At 40.0% G+C, this 16,910-nt stretch overlaps 1 protein-coding gene across 1 annotated transcript in view; it reads right to left on the bottom strand.

Annotated features, from left to right (window-relative positions):
- The window catches only part of cdh12a (cadherin 12, type 2a (N-cadherin 2)), a 34,280-nt gene extending 17,671 nt beyond the window's left edge, over positions 1-16,609 (bottom strand). Inside the window, exons 1-4 of the mRNA XM_048261893.1 lie at positions 16,283-16,609; positions 6,094-6,482; positions 1,261-1,555; positions 9-128 (exon numbers count right to left, since the gene is read on the bottom strand). Of these exons, the coding sequence (XP_048117850.1) occupies positions 9-128; positions 1,261-1,555; positions 6,094-6,318 (640 nt within the window). The 5' untranslated portion in view covers positions 6,319-6,482; positions 16,283-16,609. The remainder of the gene's footprint in view (positions 1-8; positions 129-1,260; positions 1,556-6,093; positions 6,483-16,282) is intronic.
- Positions 16,610-16,910: the final 301 nt, after the last annotated feature.

Genomic DNA, 16,910 nt, shown 5'->3' with positions numbered 1-16,910 from the left:
CATTGCACCTGTTTTTGAGTCCACTGAGAAGTATGGTTGGCCATGGATGATGCTGTACACAATCCTGGCACTGTGTCCATAGGTGGGGTCATCGGCATCACTTGCTGTCACTTGTGTCACATAGGTGCCTGATCAAAAAAATTAAAAATGAAACCATGATTTAAAGCAACCAAGTTAGGAAACTAAGGACACTACAATAAAAAAACACTACAATAAAAAATACAATAAAAAAGTAAGTCAATGTATAAAATTTGATTCACCAACTATAACTTTATTACAAAGAGGATGTAGGTCACCAGATTTGCAGGGAATATACAAAATGCAAGCCACGTCTGTTGTCTGAAAACATTCCGCAAAAGTAGAATATAAGCACTATTTTTAGGTTAAACATTTTAGTGGGTAACAGACTGGTTTTGATGATGGCATAATCTGCACCCACTGAATAGCGGTGTTTGAATTTAAGACTGGATTAGAGATTAGATTTAAGACCTCTCTGTTAAATTAACTGCGAGGCAGTGTAATGGTATCCAGCTGGGAGTTAGGGCTCTAGGCAGTTAGGACCAGCTCCCAACTTAAGCAGCAAAACCCAAGACAACCAGATCAGTCATTGCGGCGAACAAAGAGACTCTTACTTTGTAACTCCTTCTGTTTGGAAAATAAACTGCATTTCCTTTCATGCTGTCAGTAAGTGAATCACCAAAGTAAACTATTTTATTTAAATACTAACAGTACTTTAAATGAAGCCATTTACAACACATTGTCAGTCTGAGCATATTGTTGCCAAGTGCGAATCCACCGAGTGAAACCATTTTGAGACTGCATCCATCCTAATGTGGGCCTATATTGCATGCAGAGGACTTCTCACTGGTGTCAGCTTTGACATTGAGCTTTGCAAGTGAGTTGTTTTTGATGATCAAAAAAGACCACCTGGGAATTTCTTGCCCTCCAACTACTGATAGAATAACTTATGCAGAAAATATGCTGTGCATGGAAAATGCCCATTCCCCCAGCAATACTGTGGTCAAATCTGTGGTCATTAGCCGTGCCTCACAGTCATTATTGGACAAGCATTTGTATTCCTGATAATTTTTTTGCCATGTATCATTCTGACCAGTGGTCTTACCATCTACTCATATGAGAGCATACAAGGTTAGATCATTCAGGCTTGTTTGCACGTCTCAGCTCCAAGGTGAGAGCTCACTATGTCCAGTGCATCCTCTCCATGGTCAAGCTCAAAAGAGCCAGTGGAGCACGCCTCACCTACAGGTGACATCTCCGGGACAGTGGCTGCATATGGTCCACCCAGGAACTTGGGCTCGTTGTCGTTGATGTCCTGCACCTTGATGATGAACTCGGACTCGGGCTCCAGCGGCCGGCCGGTGCGCATGTCCACCGCCTGGGCCCGCAGCGTGTAGTAAGGCTTCTCCTCCCGGTCCAGGCTCCTTAAGGCATGGATGTCTCCGGTGGTGGGCTCGATGGTGAAGATGGAGCCCACTCCTTCTCCAGACAGGGTGTACTTCACCAGGTTGTCCCCTTTGTCCATGTCTGTGTGGAGCTGAAACACACAGACAGGTGAAGATTAGCCCTGACTTAAGAAGAGTGGAAAGCAAAAATCAAAACACCAAAAATTTGTGAAGCTCTCTGATAATTCTGTCATGTTATGTCTGGCCGGAAAGCGTGACAGGTTTGACTAATTCGCCCCTTTTTATTTTGACATTGACGACAGTTAATTACGACTAATCATCAAGGGGGTGAGAAAAACTGCTTGTTTCAACAAACCTCAATACCTCAAATATCCGCTGTTGGCACCCCTTGGGCAATTGCTATGCTGTGCTGTACTGGGCTAAAGCTCTCCTGCTCTCCCTCAGCCTCAGAGAAGGAACAATGCCCCATGATGCGTGATGACTTTGCCTATTTGACTAAGGAGCCGAATGACTGAGGACATGATTTCAAGGCCCGTTAATTCCGAGATGGAAACCTCTAGGAACAATTCATGCTTTATTGAGAAAGACTGTTTTTCAATGGCTCATGTAATGAGTGAGGTGAGTGTATTTATAGAAGGAAAATAAATAGAATAGATGGGGACATTATCTACAGACCTGAATTGAGAATGTCGGAATCTTTGATGGAGTTGAAGCACCATCTTTAACAAATGTGGTATTGTCTTACAAAAGATTGCTCTGTTAACATTTCCGACTGGCCTCACTCACTTTTATCTGACAAACAACACACACACACAGTGTAAATAATGTCATCTATGAATAATGAACAGTATTTTAAGAAGAATTTGCTATAGAACCCTGTGGGACAGAATTGTCCTTTGCCTTGTATTGTGCCATAAATCCTGTATTCTGTTTGAATCACAAACTCTGTTTGAATCCCAAATCCAAGTATCTAAATTTGTCATAGCCAGTATGGCATTGAGTGAAATTATCATAGTGAGATAGTAGGGATAATGATATTGCTGAAATAATGTGATTGTGGTCTGAAAGTTGTGCATGCAATAAAAAAACAAACAGATAATTCACCATGTGTGCAAGAGATGAGGCATTTGCTAATTTGAGTCCCCATAACACAAAGACCTTTGAAAACTTCCAGGAACTAACATAAGGTAAAATTGAATTGCTAAAGATAACAAGCAAATACCAATGTTGAAAAGAAGCATGAGATCCTTAAACAGCCTACTGTCATGCATTGTTTACATACAGTTTATTGATGAAAAACTACTCATTGTTTTCCCTGATGTATTATTGAGGAATTGAAGTATGAAACCCATTTTGATTAGTGACTGACCCTGCAATGTTTTACTAATTGAAAAGAATCGCTTGGATTCTAACACAGAATGGGACGGATTATTATCCATTTCCAAGTATGGGTGATAAATACGTGTTCACACCATCTATGGGGCATAATAGAATGATAAAGCGGAATATCAGTTAGCAGAATGAGGTCAAGCCTCTAATGTGACTGTCCTTTTATGGGCAATGGCAGTGGTATCTCAGCTATTCACTAACATGAGCAGACTTTTGATTTCAGAGAAAACTGGGGCTCTGGATTTTAGACATACACATTTTAAGGCCATCTGCTTATGTTCACAGCTGACAGATCCATAAACCATTTGCTCCAAACTTCTAGTATTACAGAACCATACTGGTAAACAAAGCAATATAAATGGAAATGGATCTAGATTTGTTTTTTTTTCTGTTGACACAGTTGACGTTATCTCTTGTGAATGGCTGTGTCAGTGGGGGGGGACAGGGTAACAGATAGAGATTCTCTGGAGACAAATGACTCACTCTCCTTAAAGGTCACAGAGAAGAGCAGATCATAAAATTGAGGTAATGTATTCTGGAGTCAAAGGGCAAATGGCGTGACATATGTGCTCCTGATTGAAACAAATGAGGGGGTTCTGTGGCAGCCGGAAGGATGTGAAAGACACGAGCGCACTACAACACCCATGACCCCAGCCGAAAGCTAGAATTTTCCAGTCATTTGTCAAGCGTGTAAAATATTTTTTTAAAAATCCATGGAATTACAAAATTGTATTATATAACTTATTGGATAGTTTCTATAGTGTTGACAGAATCATTGCATTTTTATTTATAACATTTCTATTTCCTATCATAAGAATTGCCACCCACCCAAGAGAAAAGTTTCCTTATTAGGAAGAAAGTTTTGACTTATTAAGCTTGCACATGACTTACATCACACTATTTTAGTTATTAAAGTTTCAGTCTAATACCACCCACATACTATCAGGTAGAGCTGGATAAGTAGCCCGTCTGAATAGCTCTCTGATGCATTCACGACAGCTTCTTTCACAGCTCACGGACACAAAAAGACCCTTCACATGAGAAAAGGGGGAGGGCGAACTGTCACATTGTGATTTGGAAGTTAAGCCAGATATACTGAAGTGCTTTCCAGCCTAATGTAGTTTGGAATTAATATTTTTTGTGTTTGGGTCTTGCAGATGGCTTTTGCCTAGTATGGGGCACAGGCAGATTATTTAATTGCACAAAGTAAAGTCATGCAAAATCATCTCTTGAAACATTTTTGCCGTCTGTATCAAACTAAAACATATAACTGATGTCTTTATAGACCCTTTCAAGAGAGTTCCATCCCATTGGGACCCAAATAGAACGTTCAAGCATTGTTTTTGTTTTTATTGTTCAAAGGGTCTATAGTTGCTCCATTTGCCCTTTAAAGGGAACATCTGTATGTGCCTTCTGTCCATGCGGTGGTGTTTTTGTTGGGGTAGGGTGTTTGATGACTTGGGGTTTGATAAGAGTTAACTAACTATGAAGAGGATGGGAATCGTATGAGAAAGAGATAGAGAGAGAGACTGAGTAAGACAGAACAAGAGAGAGAGAGAAATAAAGTGAGAGAGGAGAGAGAGAGAGAGACAGAAAGGGAGAGAGAGATGCACTTAATCTTCGACTTAAGGTTAAAAAGGTTTCAATCTTGATTCATCAACCTGGCATTTTGTACCGAGACAGCCTTAACTGTCTGTCTGCAATTAGAGCCTGATCCCTCCCCGCTGCCACTACCTCCGGCCCTGCCCTGGATTAATCAGTAGTCTTGGGCATGGCTCCATGTCATCTGGTGCATCCTTAAAACTATGGGGGGTGGGGAGGGGTGGTATCCTCGCTCACTCCCTAACCATTCCAACAGCAGCAGTGGCAGTTGGCTGTGAGACTGTAGCAGCAGCAGAAGCAGGGGCCACTATCCCTGCCTGTTTGGTCAAAGTGGACGTCTCCCCTCCAAGAGGACAGAGACCGCTGATTGCAGCAGCTATCAGTCCACACAAGTCAATCTAGATCCCATTTAAGCTGCAGGTGCTACAGAATCCAACTTCATCTTAAACGGCCTTTGAAATTTAATTTGGTGCTGCCGAGGGGGAAAAAATCCTTTTAACCTTGCCTCTATGCACTTAACACAGAATCAATCCTTGCAGATCCTGTGATGTCAGGTGTAGTTATCCCATCGACCATTATTGTCAAGACATATTAAATTCTTAAAGGGCACAAGCAGTTCACACACCATCCATCATCACAGACATCAATTTCTCTTTTTTTCAACAAATTCACAAAGGCTAATGTCCTTGTAGCCCTCCTTAATAATGGGGCAGCCGTGGCCTACTGGTTAGCACTTCGGACCTGTAACCGGAGGGTTGCCGGTTCGAAGCCCGACCAGTAGGCACGGCTGAAGTGCCCTTGAGCAAGGCACCTAACCCCTCACTGCTCCCCGAGCGCCGCTGTTGTTGCAGGCAGTTCACTGCGCCGGGATTAGTGTGTGCTTCACCACACTGTGTGCTGTGTGTGTTTCACTAATTCACGGATTGGGATAAATGCAGAGACCAAATCACGGGATCAAAAGAGTATATTTATACTTAATATATTTTTCATGAAAAGACAAGGTTGTGGAGTGTGCTGAAACAATGATGAGCTTCAACCATCTAATTCATACACACACATTACTCCCATGTTTTCATGATTCCATAGCCAGACAGAAATAGCCTACATATGGTGAGTTTAGCTGATTTTAAATCATCCACTTGGACCATCCACCTAAGTGGATCCTCCAGAGCCCATATTGTTCTGCTTTGTTCTTGTGTAGTCTCCACAGAGCATGAGGACCACTGTGAGAGATGTCTCCTGGCGCAGTGAGTGCTCTGCTAAGTTCAGTATTTCATTTAAACTCATCCGAGAAGCTGAATTGGGTGATATTTTTAGCTCTGTGTGGTATCTTCTGTTTGTTGCCACAGAACAGAGTCAATTCAGAGTGCACAATTCTAAGCATTCGAAAGCAGATCACACACAAACACACACACACATAAACACAAACACATGCATTTGCACATACACACACAGAGAGAGACACACACACAGGCACACACACTTTCTTCAGTTATTCACTGCATTCAAACAGCCCTTTGAAGTACTCTCACACTCTGTTCTTGCACTCAACCCACTATCACATGAGTACATAAAACACTATGAATTTCAGACCATGTTTAAAAATTGAACAAGGCACAGAAAGGAGAGTAAAGGGAAAAAAACAATAGCAAAAAGCTATAAATAAATATCACTTTACCTTCCCAACATACTGAGGTTCCGAACCCATATATTCTTCTAGAACAAAAAACTGGTTCCACACCCATCCTCTCTTGACCCTTTGAGCTCCAGAGAACCCATGTCTTCTCAGGTTCCGGTGGTGCTCCTTCCCCATCCTGTCGTGGGATGGAGAGTGGAGGGGAGCGACGAAGGCTTTGTCCAACAGACACCAGAGGAACAGCAACCAGCAGTTCCCCGTGAGCATTGGAAGATCTTTGAGGAGGGAGATTCTCTGCTAAATTCCAAAGGGGCCTCAGTAAGACAAATGGTCCGTAGATCCCAGGCCGGATGGTGGGGGATTTCTGGAGGACATTGATGAACCAACATCCAGAGTGGCTTGAATGCTTGTGGCTCGCTGAAGAGAATCACCTGGTAGATCAACCAAACAATCAATCAATCAGTAAATCAAGTGGAATAGTGAAATTGTTGGCAAATACCTTCCTCTGACTAGACATGGTCTCTGAAGGTTGCAATATAGCATCCTTTCTCACATTCCAAACAAATATCTATTCACAGCTCAAGCCATTCACCATTCAGTGTGAATGTGAATGTGTACTGAAAAAATCTTTTGTCAGGGTACTCGAGCTCGTCCTAATTGAATATGATGTATTTTACGGATCATGGTGCCAGGGATAGGAAATATGAACAAATTGGCCCTCTAGAGAACATTTAGCTCTCTCTCTGTCAAGCTTTTGGAAAAATGGCCCAGATATGTGAGGATACAAACTGGCAATCCATGAAGACTCGGTGACAAATGGCATCTTTCCCAAAGATATAGAGATTGTTGTGTTTTACCAGTCATTTCTTCAGTGTTTTACTTTGAATTATCTGTATTCTGAGACAGAGAGGGTGATTAGATAAAATATGTAAAACCTATGCAGAGGTTCATAGGTTATCTGTAGACTTTAAGTGAGAATGTCTACCTAAGCTATTTTATTGCTGACAGAGACGGCTGCTGAGGCACTTTCAAATGGCCTCCTGTGACATTGTGTCAAGAAATTCTGTCTGAGAATGAGCTGGTGTTGGTATTTTCTCTCAAAGTCATAATTCATGTTGAGAAATAATTCCAGGCTGCAGCACTGACGTGACTGAACCAAACTAACCTTCCTGGTAACATTTTTTACTTTTTAAACTCATAGATACATTTTAAAAATGATGATCTAGTATTTTTCCATGTTTACAGACGGGTGGAAATATTATGATTACAGTAAACATATCTGCAGCTGATCCTCCATTGCCCTTGGAATCCTGGTCTTACAAACATGCATAAATACTAGAAAATCTGCTTAAATTTAATGCGAACTGAATTGCATTTTTGCATTAGCGATATGCTAATTGCATGACCAGCAACCATGCATGCTGAGAGGTGACTTATAAAAATGTCTCTCGGGACCTATTCAGCTCTGGAGATGAAGCATGTCTTGTATTTGGTACATGACCCTCTCCATCTAACGCCATTCATTGTACGGAACCCCACAGCAATATTTCTGATTCTGTGCATTTGCCAGATGCAATCCCCCGCTACTACAAGACCCGCAAGAGCACTCACCATAATACTATAAGGATGTTTAGATGTGGGGAATGAGAAATAAAACATTACTGCAAAGCAAATGGATTTGTGTGTGTGTGTGTGTGTGTGTGTGTGTGTGTGTGTGTGTGTGTGTGTTTCCCTAGTGTGAAAGATACTGAACGCTGCATATTTGCATGCATTCAACCAACACAGATGATATACACAAAAGCTGGCCAAAAAAGTTGAGCTAGTTCAAGTATCTGGGTCACTGATGAGCGCTATGTTTCTGATGCTTAATCCTTTGTACTTTGGTCATTAGCTATGATCAACCCCAGCACACACTGCCTCTGAACATCTCTAGATATTTGGACCCCATAGCTTTGCCCAGAGTGGCTTCAGTGCAAGTGAAAAGAGCTGAGGGAAACAGCATATTTTTGCACACACCATCATTTGATTGGTCCCATAATTGATTTGAAGGGGTGTGTGTAACCCAAACAGATCATTTATGAAAAGCCAAAGAGCTTCAGGCGACCACATTCACACACTGACGGCTGAATTTGATGAAGATGGAATAACTCTTTCACTGAATAAACACGAGACATCTCTGCACAGTGCCATCCAGTTGAATCATTGCACTCTCACTGTCAGGATGAGTTAGAGCGAAGCACGCGGGGCCTTGGCACTCAAAAGTGAGAAGAAACTTAGGATGAGAGAATGCCAGACCAAAGCATGCAAACAGTCTGGAATATCCTCCTCAAACAAAGGTGTGCATGAAATCTGTCAAAAAACCTAGCAAGTTAACTTAGGGGATGAATATGCTTTGACTAAATGGTCCTCAAACTTTTTTACGGAGAATTAAAGCTGAGAAGGCGAGTAATCATATAATTAAATCTGGAAACTGTTCAGTAACATATTGCAAAAAGCACTACATCTGTTATTAAAGTAAATTCCAATTACACACGATGGGAGAAGTGTATTGCGTTCCCTGTACAATTCAGCCCCAATCAAGTTTAGACACGGGCATTAATAGGAAGCCTACAAGTACTCAATCAGGGGCTTTTGTCCCCTGACATTTCAAGAGCAGACTGTGCTATTCAAAGTTGACCATGTTTCAAGACAAGCCAGGCGTCTCCTCTGTCACTGAAACACTGTTATATATTACGGTCTAACCTCAGCGTGCTGCAGTTTCTTGTCTGTGTATCTGCAAGTTTGTATTTATATGGATATCGTCAAATGATGCAAGTATGAATTGCAGAGGTCAGTATGCTACACATACTGAGCAGTTCCGAAAAAGTTTGTTTCTTTCGTTGTTCGAGGGCATGAGTAAGTACTCTTAGAGCACTGAGCACATATTTTTTGATGTTTGCGCCATTCTCTCTACAGTTGCCATAAAACCAAAATGATAATCTCTGTAACAAGCTTCCCAAGCTCACTCTCACATGTAAGGCCATGGTAATGAAGCATGAGTTCAGTTTATAGAATGATACATTGCCACATTCTATCTTGTGCTTGACTTAATTCCACATTCCACACACAAGAGCAATTAGATTACACTTTCACTCTGCAGAGGTGGGAGTGGGTGTGGAGAGTGCCTAAGGCCCTCCTACAGACACTGTTATGCTTCCCACAGAACAGCCCTCGACACGACACAACATCCCAACATACAGTATGGGTGTTTGGCACCTTATGCTCCATTGGTCTTGCTTGTACGTGGATGAGAAGAGGGGTCTGGAGAGGATGTCTATATAATGCTGGGGGGACCGAGAGCATCACTGTGCAGAGACAAAGATATACTGTGAAACCACATGTTGTCCAAAGTGATGCATTTCACATGTAAGTGTTGACACCTGAAAGCTCCCAAAGGCTAAACGTTTTACTATCAGTGTCAGATAAGACTGGATGTAATCACTGCCTATCCTATTCTATTCCTGATCTATCATTTTTAAAACGTTACAGAAGTTATTATAGTTCTTCTAATCAACAAATGTTATGTACTGCATACTGTGAAGGTCCAGAGATTTGGGGGGAAACAGTCTGTTTAATGTATATTTAATACATTTAGGGCAGCCGTGGCCTACTGGTTAGCGCCTCGGGCTTGCAACCGGAGGGTTGCCGGTTCGAACCCCGACCAGTAGGCACGGCTGAAGTGCCCTTGAGCAAGGCACCTAACCCCTCACTGCTCCCCGAGTGCCGCTGTTGTTGCAGGGAGCTCACTGCGCCGGGATTAGTGTGTGCTTCACCTCACTGTGTGTTCACTGTGTGCTGAGTGTGTTTCACTAATTCACGGATTGTTATAAATGCAGAGACCAAATTTCCCTTATGGAATCAAAAGAGTATACTTATATTTAGAATGATGTTATCACATGTTCTCACTTTGTGTTGGTGTAGGTGAGAGGTGTTAAATGTTTGCAGATTATTCTCCAGTTGACACAAGATGCTTCTAAAACATCACGCCTTTGGCTGATTCTAACTTTGGCTTTGACTCTATTGTCAGTCTCACAGACCAATACATGTGTGGCAAATTAATGTGTTTTGAAAGTTCACTCCTAAAATCAGGTGTTCAAAGGTAAGGAGGGAAAATATGTTTACTGTTACCGAGACATTATAAATAAATTAAATTATTTATAAAATGTGTTTCCTATGTAGGTGAAAGTCAATATTCCCTTCAGCAGTCTTGGAATTATTTTGTTGAAGTATGTTATTGTGTTGATCAGCATTCTATGTTGATTTCAATTGATTTCAAATTACTCATAGTTGACAGCAATTTGAATAACACAAATACAAGGGAATATTTAATTTTAATCCAATCATACATTTACTATTCTGTAATAAGAATGTGATAGTTTTGGAACTAAATACATTATTTAGAATCCAATACATTCTCTGCCGACTATTTCGGCAGATAATGTATTTTAAAATCAGGATTCTGTGGACACTCAATAATTAGTTGAGCGGTTACACTTTATTTTAAGGTTCACATGTTAGCCACTAATACATAATGCCTGTATTAGTGACTTGTAAGGCATGTTAACCCCACAATTATATGGAAGTAAAATTCACTGCAGTTAGCTTACAAGTCAAAATAAAAACAACTTGTCTTGTTCTCTCACTATTTGGAATTTATTCAGACAGTATACTAGTGGGTTATACATATTCTCTTTTGGTACTTACTACTAATTAGTAAGTAGAGATCAAGGCTTACTAGGTCATTATTAAGATTATATCAAGAATAAAGGCTAATTCGTCATGAACAAAAAAATTGTGAATACTGTACACGCCTAACAAATGATTAATGTTGCCTAACACATGCCTAACAAGTCACTAATACAGGCATGAATTAGGTATGTATTAGTGGCTAACGTGTGAACCTTAAAACAAAGTGTTACCAGTTGAGCTTTTAAACCTTGCATTACTCATCTTGTGTTGTCTCCTTTTACATTATTTTAGTGCAGAGATTAATACAATTAATGGCTGTGGGTTCCGATTCCTCGGGATACCACAAATCATGCCACACCACCAAGTCATGCTATCATACCTTTACCCATGAATGTATTAGACAGTGTCCTGTTCTTTATCAATTCCAGCAACATTTGTTTTAAGGAGGTCTCTAGAGGGCTCTGAAATGCTACGACCTCAGGGACTATTTATTATTTGTTCTTAGTGGTCTGTCATGAAGATTTCTTATTCCATTTTGTTTGGAAAAAGTACAATGATTCACAACTCCAGTTCATACATATAAATAAGGAGCAGCAACACAATACATTGCATCCAGTCAGAAATTAGAGTCAGTAAACTGAAGCTTATGGGCGAAGACAACAAAAAGTCGGTCCTAGCAAGCATAACATCTTAGATAACGCCTTCAGCAACCTCTTTGAACAAATCTGTCCCTTTCACAAAGACAAGGATTTAAGGTGTTTATTAATTTCCACCAGTTGTTTTTATTTTGACTTGTAAGCAAACTGCAGTGAATTTTACTTCCACATAATTGTGGGGTTAACATTCACAGTCCCCTCTAGAAAACCACATTCTTTGTATTGCAATAGGACACCATGTTGAATCACAGATTCACAAAAGCTTGCTGTCCTTCCAGCTCCCAGCTGAAGCCCATAGGAATAGTCTTGGCATTAATGTGTGCTAGGCACAACGCTGAGCAGCATTCTCCTCCAGCTTCAAGGAACGCACACACAAAGGATGTGTGTGTCCATACACCAGATGTACCATAGGTAACGATATGAGCCAGTGCTCCACAGACAATTGTCATTCTGATGCCATACGCCACAATGAATTTTGAAACTGGGAACAATGTGAGATAGTAATGGGCAATAGGATGCCCATGGCATTGACAGACTGCAAAGACCTATACACATACACACCCAAATTTGGGCCATCGGTATCATCTGGGGGGACAAATGCTATCATTGTTTTTTGGCAAGGTATACACCCCTAGTACTAGAAAAATCACGATAGCAGTGCAGGGGTGGTAGCGAAATCACTTTTTTCAGCTCATGAAGTTACTAACCCCCTAAGATAAATTCCATTTTTAAAATCTGGTGTATATCTTGATGGTGCTCATGGTATGGATATTGTCAATATGTTATAATATGGTGCTTGGTATCTTTGGAAAGGGGACCTTTTAGGCTTTCATTTAAGCCCAGTGCTGAATCTGTCTGACAAACACAGACGTCACATGACTTCTTTAAACCAGAAATAACACACATTTTCTGCCTAAACTGTATGCTTTCTTTTATCCCTGTGGCTTGAAAGAACACCAGGGACACAAAACTCAACAACTTCAATACTCAAGGCCCTCTGATGATTCAGAAAACGTACAATATATACAATATAGCCATACTATTTATTTGTGAGAGCCTTAAATTAGACTTGTGTGGCCAGCATTTTTATATTTTTGATATGTCTAGTTTATAAAAATGGATAGTTGTATAAAAATATTTTATCTATCTATCTATCTATCTATCTATCTATCTATCTATCTATCTATCTATCTGTATTATTAATGGGTATGAATTCATTCATTTAGAAACAATTTACAGGTTGCACATTTCCCTTTTCCTATCAATTCAACCCACTATCTGTAAAAAATAAAAAGAATAACTTTACATTTACTGTATGTTTAGACTTCCACTCTTGTCAGAATGTACTGCAGTGGATGGAATGATGTGCAGCTTCGGCTTCCATCCAAGTTCTCTCTCTTGTGATGTGATAATGCATTATGGCCCACTCCACTGCAGACACCAAACTAATAAGAGGCCTCTCCACACTGCACCTCAATATGAATCCCACTCGTCTACTAAACTTAATCTAACACAGTTTATACAGTAGGTTTCAGGTGTCAGAGAAATGACAGTAGCAGGTCAGATACTGACTCCTAAATTTATGTTTGGTTCGCATTATAGTCTTATTTTCCCAACCATACCAGACAATTGATTGTTTTATGTTTACTACAGGGACATAAAGAATAGTAAGTTACAGTGTTATCACAGAAGTGGGCACCATTTAGTATAGTGTTATACACTGAGTTAGAATGACTTACAGCATATTTATAACATTACCATGTACTTTTATACACCTTGGGAAGGTTTTGGGTTAAAATATCAATAGAAATACATTGAATACCTGTGTTCTATACCCTACTGTCACACAGCATAGTGTAATTAAATGTATCAAAAATGCAATGGCATAATGATCAGTTACAGTTTTTCTCAGTCGCTTTGGTGTTTTTCTCTGATCAGAATGAAAATTCTCATAACTATTAGTTCAACCTCCACAACATTTAGTCATTTGTGCACATCATAGTAGCAATTTCTCCTTCCTCTGAACAAATTGCAAATGCTTTTGGAGATGTATCAGTTGCTTTCGTACAATTCTCTGCTGTTTTATAACATTATCATTTGCTTATGTCATGTCAGTCAAAATGAATTGTACTTATGGATGCTGAATAGTCATTCCCAATTAAACTAATAGTCTTCATTTCATTGCTTGAGTCATTACATACAAAATTGTTGAACTAGTTATCAAATTCTGTCACAATGCTGTAGAATTGCAAAGAGCATAAGGAGTAAAAATGTGAAACGCACTGTACTGTACCTTTTTTTTTTTTGCATTGGAAAACACAGAGAATAAACGGTCATAATGAAAACATGACAAAGCCATTTGACTATCTTGTTCATAAACGATGGTGTCAAGACTTCTCATTTTGATGACACTGGCAGTTTCATTGACATGAAGACTTGCTTTTGAGGAATGGACTATCCATTTTGAGCAAGTGACGTGCTTTTGCAGGTAATCCACTAGGTTTTGCAGTTTGCACTAATTGTTTTGAGAAATGCATTGCTGTGCAAATGTTGTAGTGATGTGAGAAAAGCACCAAAGCGACTGAGAAAAACTGTAATATGCTTGCTGGAAGGTTTCTCGTCCTCTTGAAATAGATTATGTGTGTAGTTTGATCACCGTTTCATTATTATTCTATGTTTATTCACCATGTGGTAATCACCATATTAATATTAAAAAATTGTAGCAACCGGTGAACTGATTGATGCCCAGTGTCTTATAAATATCCAGTAGGTGACCAGAATGGAAAACTCAGAGGAAACATCACTACTCATGTTGATATATCAGACACCAGATATATAATAAGATTGTTCATAAAGTTTGACTGTATTTTGCTTGATGCACCACGTTTTCCTCCACAAATTGACGCTTCACTTTAAAACTGTTTAAGATGTCCACTTCAACATACCATAGCAAAGGATTGGAAATATGCCATGATGCAATTGAATAATATGTGTTTTGTCACTAATGTTACCAAGATTGACATCAGATAAGATTACTTAACTTAAGAGTGATGCTATTCAGAAACAACCAAAGTAATTCATACAGTAGGAGTCCACTGATAGGGGCCTGCTGGCGAATATTCATAACAGCAACTAAGGCTAGCTTCTCAAGATTAGCTAACATGTGCTGGCCTGGCAGCAGGATGCAGGATGTACGTTATAGCTGTAAAAAGGCCCCCCTTAGGCCTACACCTCACCTCAAAGTTCTAAATATAGACAAATATTAAGTGATTATTATGAGTTTGAAATGATACTCACTTTAACACCCACTTAAGGAGCAAAACATAAACAACATTAACATAAACAAAACCTAATATTTCGTCAATTTTCGTCTAGTTAGGCTACTCTGTAATCTTGCTCACACTACAACACCAAAATTTACAAACATTACAATTTACACTTTTTTCGAGGAAAGTATTTTTGACATTAGAAAAAGATACTAATAGATACTTCAAAATACTATCAAAATACCTCCCCTGATCATTAAACTCCCCTTACAACCCTTTATGAATGTGTTTAATATTTTCTGTGTGGATTCATAGAAAGTGTTGCCATAAATGTCATAGAATGGTGGTTATTAGATTCTGGATTTTTTTCTCAAAAGTGCACTTGGACTCTGCTGATGCAATAGCAGTCAATTCAGTATGATCAAAAAAATCTTCATGATCATGACAGCCTTGAAAAAGAATGTACAAAGCTTAGAGTGAAGATGATCCAATTACGGTTTTCTAAGGACAGAGAATCAATAACCTCTTTGCAAATTGACAATTGAAGTGTTACACACTGTACTCAGTGGCATAATTACACTGTTCCCAATGCATTAAAAGCACTTACATCAGTAACTTATTAATTTCACTGCTTCAAAATGTGGTGATTGCCTCAAGTACTCAAAATCACTTAAGCAGCAATTTGTCAGTTCTTGTTTGATTCTATCAGAATTTTTTTCCCCTTCTGCTGCTGAGAACTTGTTAACACTGGCTATGATTATTCACGTGTCTGTCAAAAGTGACAATTAGCTTTGACAGTGGCCTAACATAGAAACAAAATGACAGAATGTGGCATCACGCATGTTGCTTATATCAACATGGCTGATACACATCGTGTATCATCGCTCCCTGTGGGGTTATAAATGATGACATGTCTTAAAACGACCCTAGCCTGCCCACCAGCTGACATCCCCTGAATAGTAACGCTGGTGTTCATGAATACGGTCACCTCTCAGTTGCTGGATCTGACATGAGAAGAAAACTACTGCGTGAGAAGGTTTCACTCTACCTGATGTGTTTAGTGAGGTGTGGGTGGGAGTGTGTTGGGGGGCGGGTGCAGGCTTTACAGATTAAACATTCCAAGAAATGAGACAAGGGACAAGTAATGATTAAAAAAGTGTTCCTCTGCCGACGGTCTGTTTAGCAGAGTGAGCACATACTTTAAGAAAAAATAGTTGAAACACTGCCAGTGACTGTTCCCAGAAATTCACTGACCCCTAGTGTCCACAATGCAGTGAGTGCTTATGAAAAAAAAAAGACCAAACAGGTCCAAGAGATAGGATTTTAAAAGATTATTCTGTTGAACTTATTTAGTGTTGTTCTGTATCACACACGTCCAAAAAAAGACACCTATAACAAGATGCATAAGTATTGCAGCTCTAGCTTTAGTCTATATAAGTGGTACTTAGTCTCTACCATAGACTTTTATCAAAATATTATACATTGTATTTCAGAGGTATGGTGTATATGTTAAGTCTAAACAGAATGTATTTCCTTATGTTTCTTTAAAGAAAAACACATCAAATCAAATACATGTCTTACCTGTGTGCAGCAGAATCTGTTTACTTGCAGCAATTCCGCAATAAAAACTGTCCAACTGGTAAAATCACCCACAGGATGCCAGCGGTGCTCTCGTATCCTCTTCTCTTTGGAATTCACCCTCTATCACACTTTCACTCTGTCCCTCTCCTTCTCTCTGTCTCTTCCTTTTCTCCCTCTCTCGTTCACGCACACTCACTCACATTTGCTCATCAGAGAAGTGAGTGCACACTCTGTGAAGGCAAAGAACAGACAGGAGAGAACTGCCTCAGTCTCTCTCTTTTCTTTTTTTCTCCTCCTCCTCCTCCCTCTCTCTCCTGCACTGTCAGAATGATGCTAGCCTGTGATTCCGGCTGGCTGCTAGGTCGCGGATGCTGTTAGCGCTTTACTGTGCTGGCTCCACACTGCTGCAGGAATGGTAAAGCCAAGAGGTGGGTGTCAGCCTGCCTGCCTGCCTGCCTGCTCCCCAGGGACATGGGATCTTCCCTTTTTCCAATCCCTGGATTAGTGGAGGACCCACCCCTTGCACAGATACACTGTCTGATGTTCTTTGTTATGTTGGACCCAAGAGAGTAGAACTCTTTTATGGCAAAAAAAAAACAAGCTCTCAGTCATATCCCAATGCAAAGAG

The sequence above is a fragment of the Alosa alosa genome, chromosome 1 (genome assembly GCF_017589495.1).
Source record: "Alosa alosa isolate M-15738 ecotype Scorff River chromosome 1, AALO_Geno_1.1, whole genome shotgun sequence".
Classification (NCBI taxonomy): Eukaryota; Metazoa; Chordata; class Actinopteri; order Clupeiformes; family Clupeidae; genus Alosa; species Alosa alosa.
This window is presented reverse-complemented; position numbering and strand designations above follow the sequence as displayed.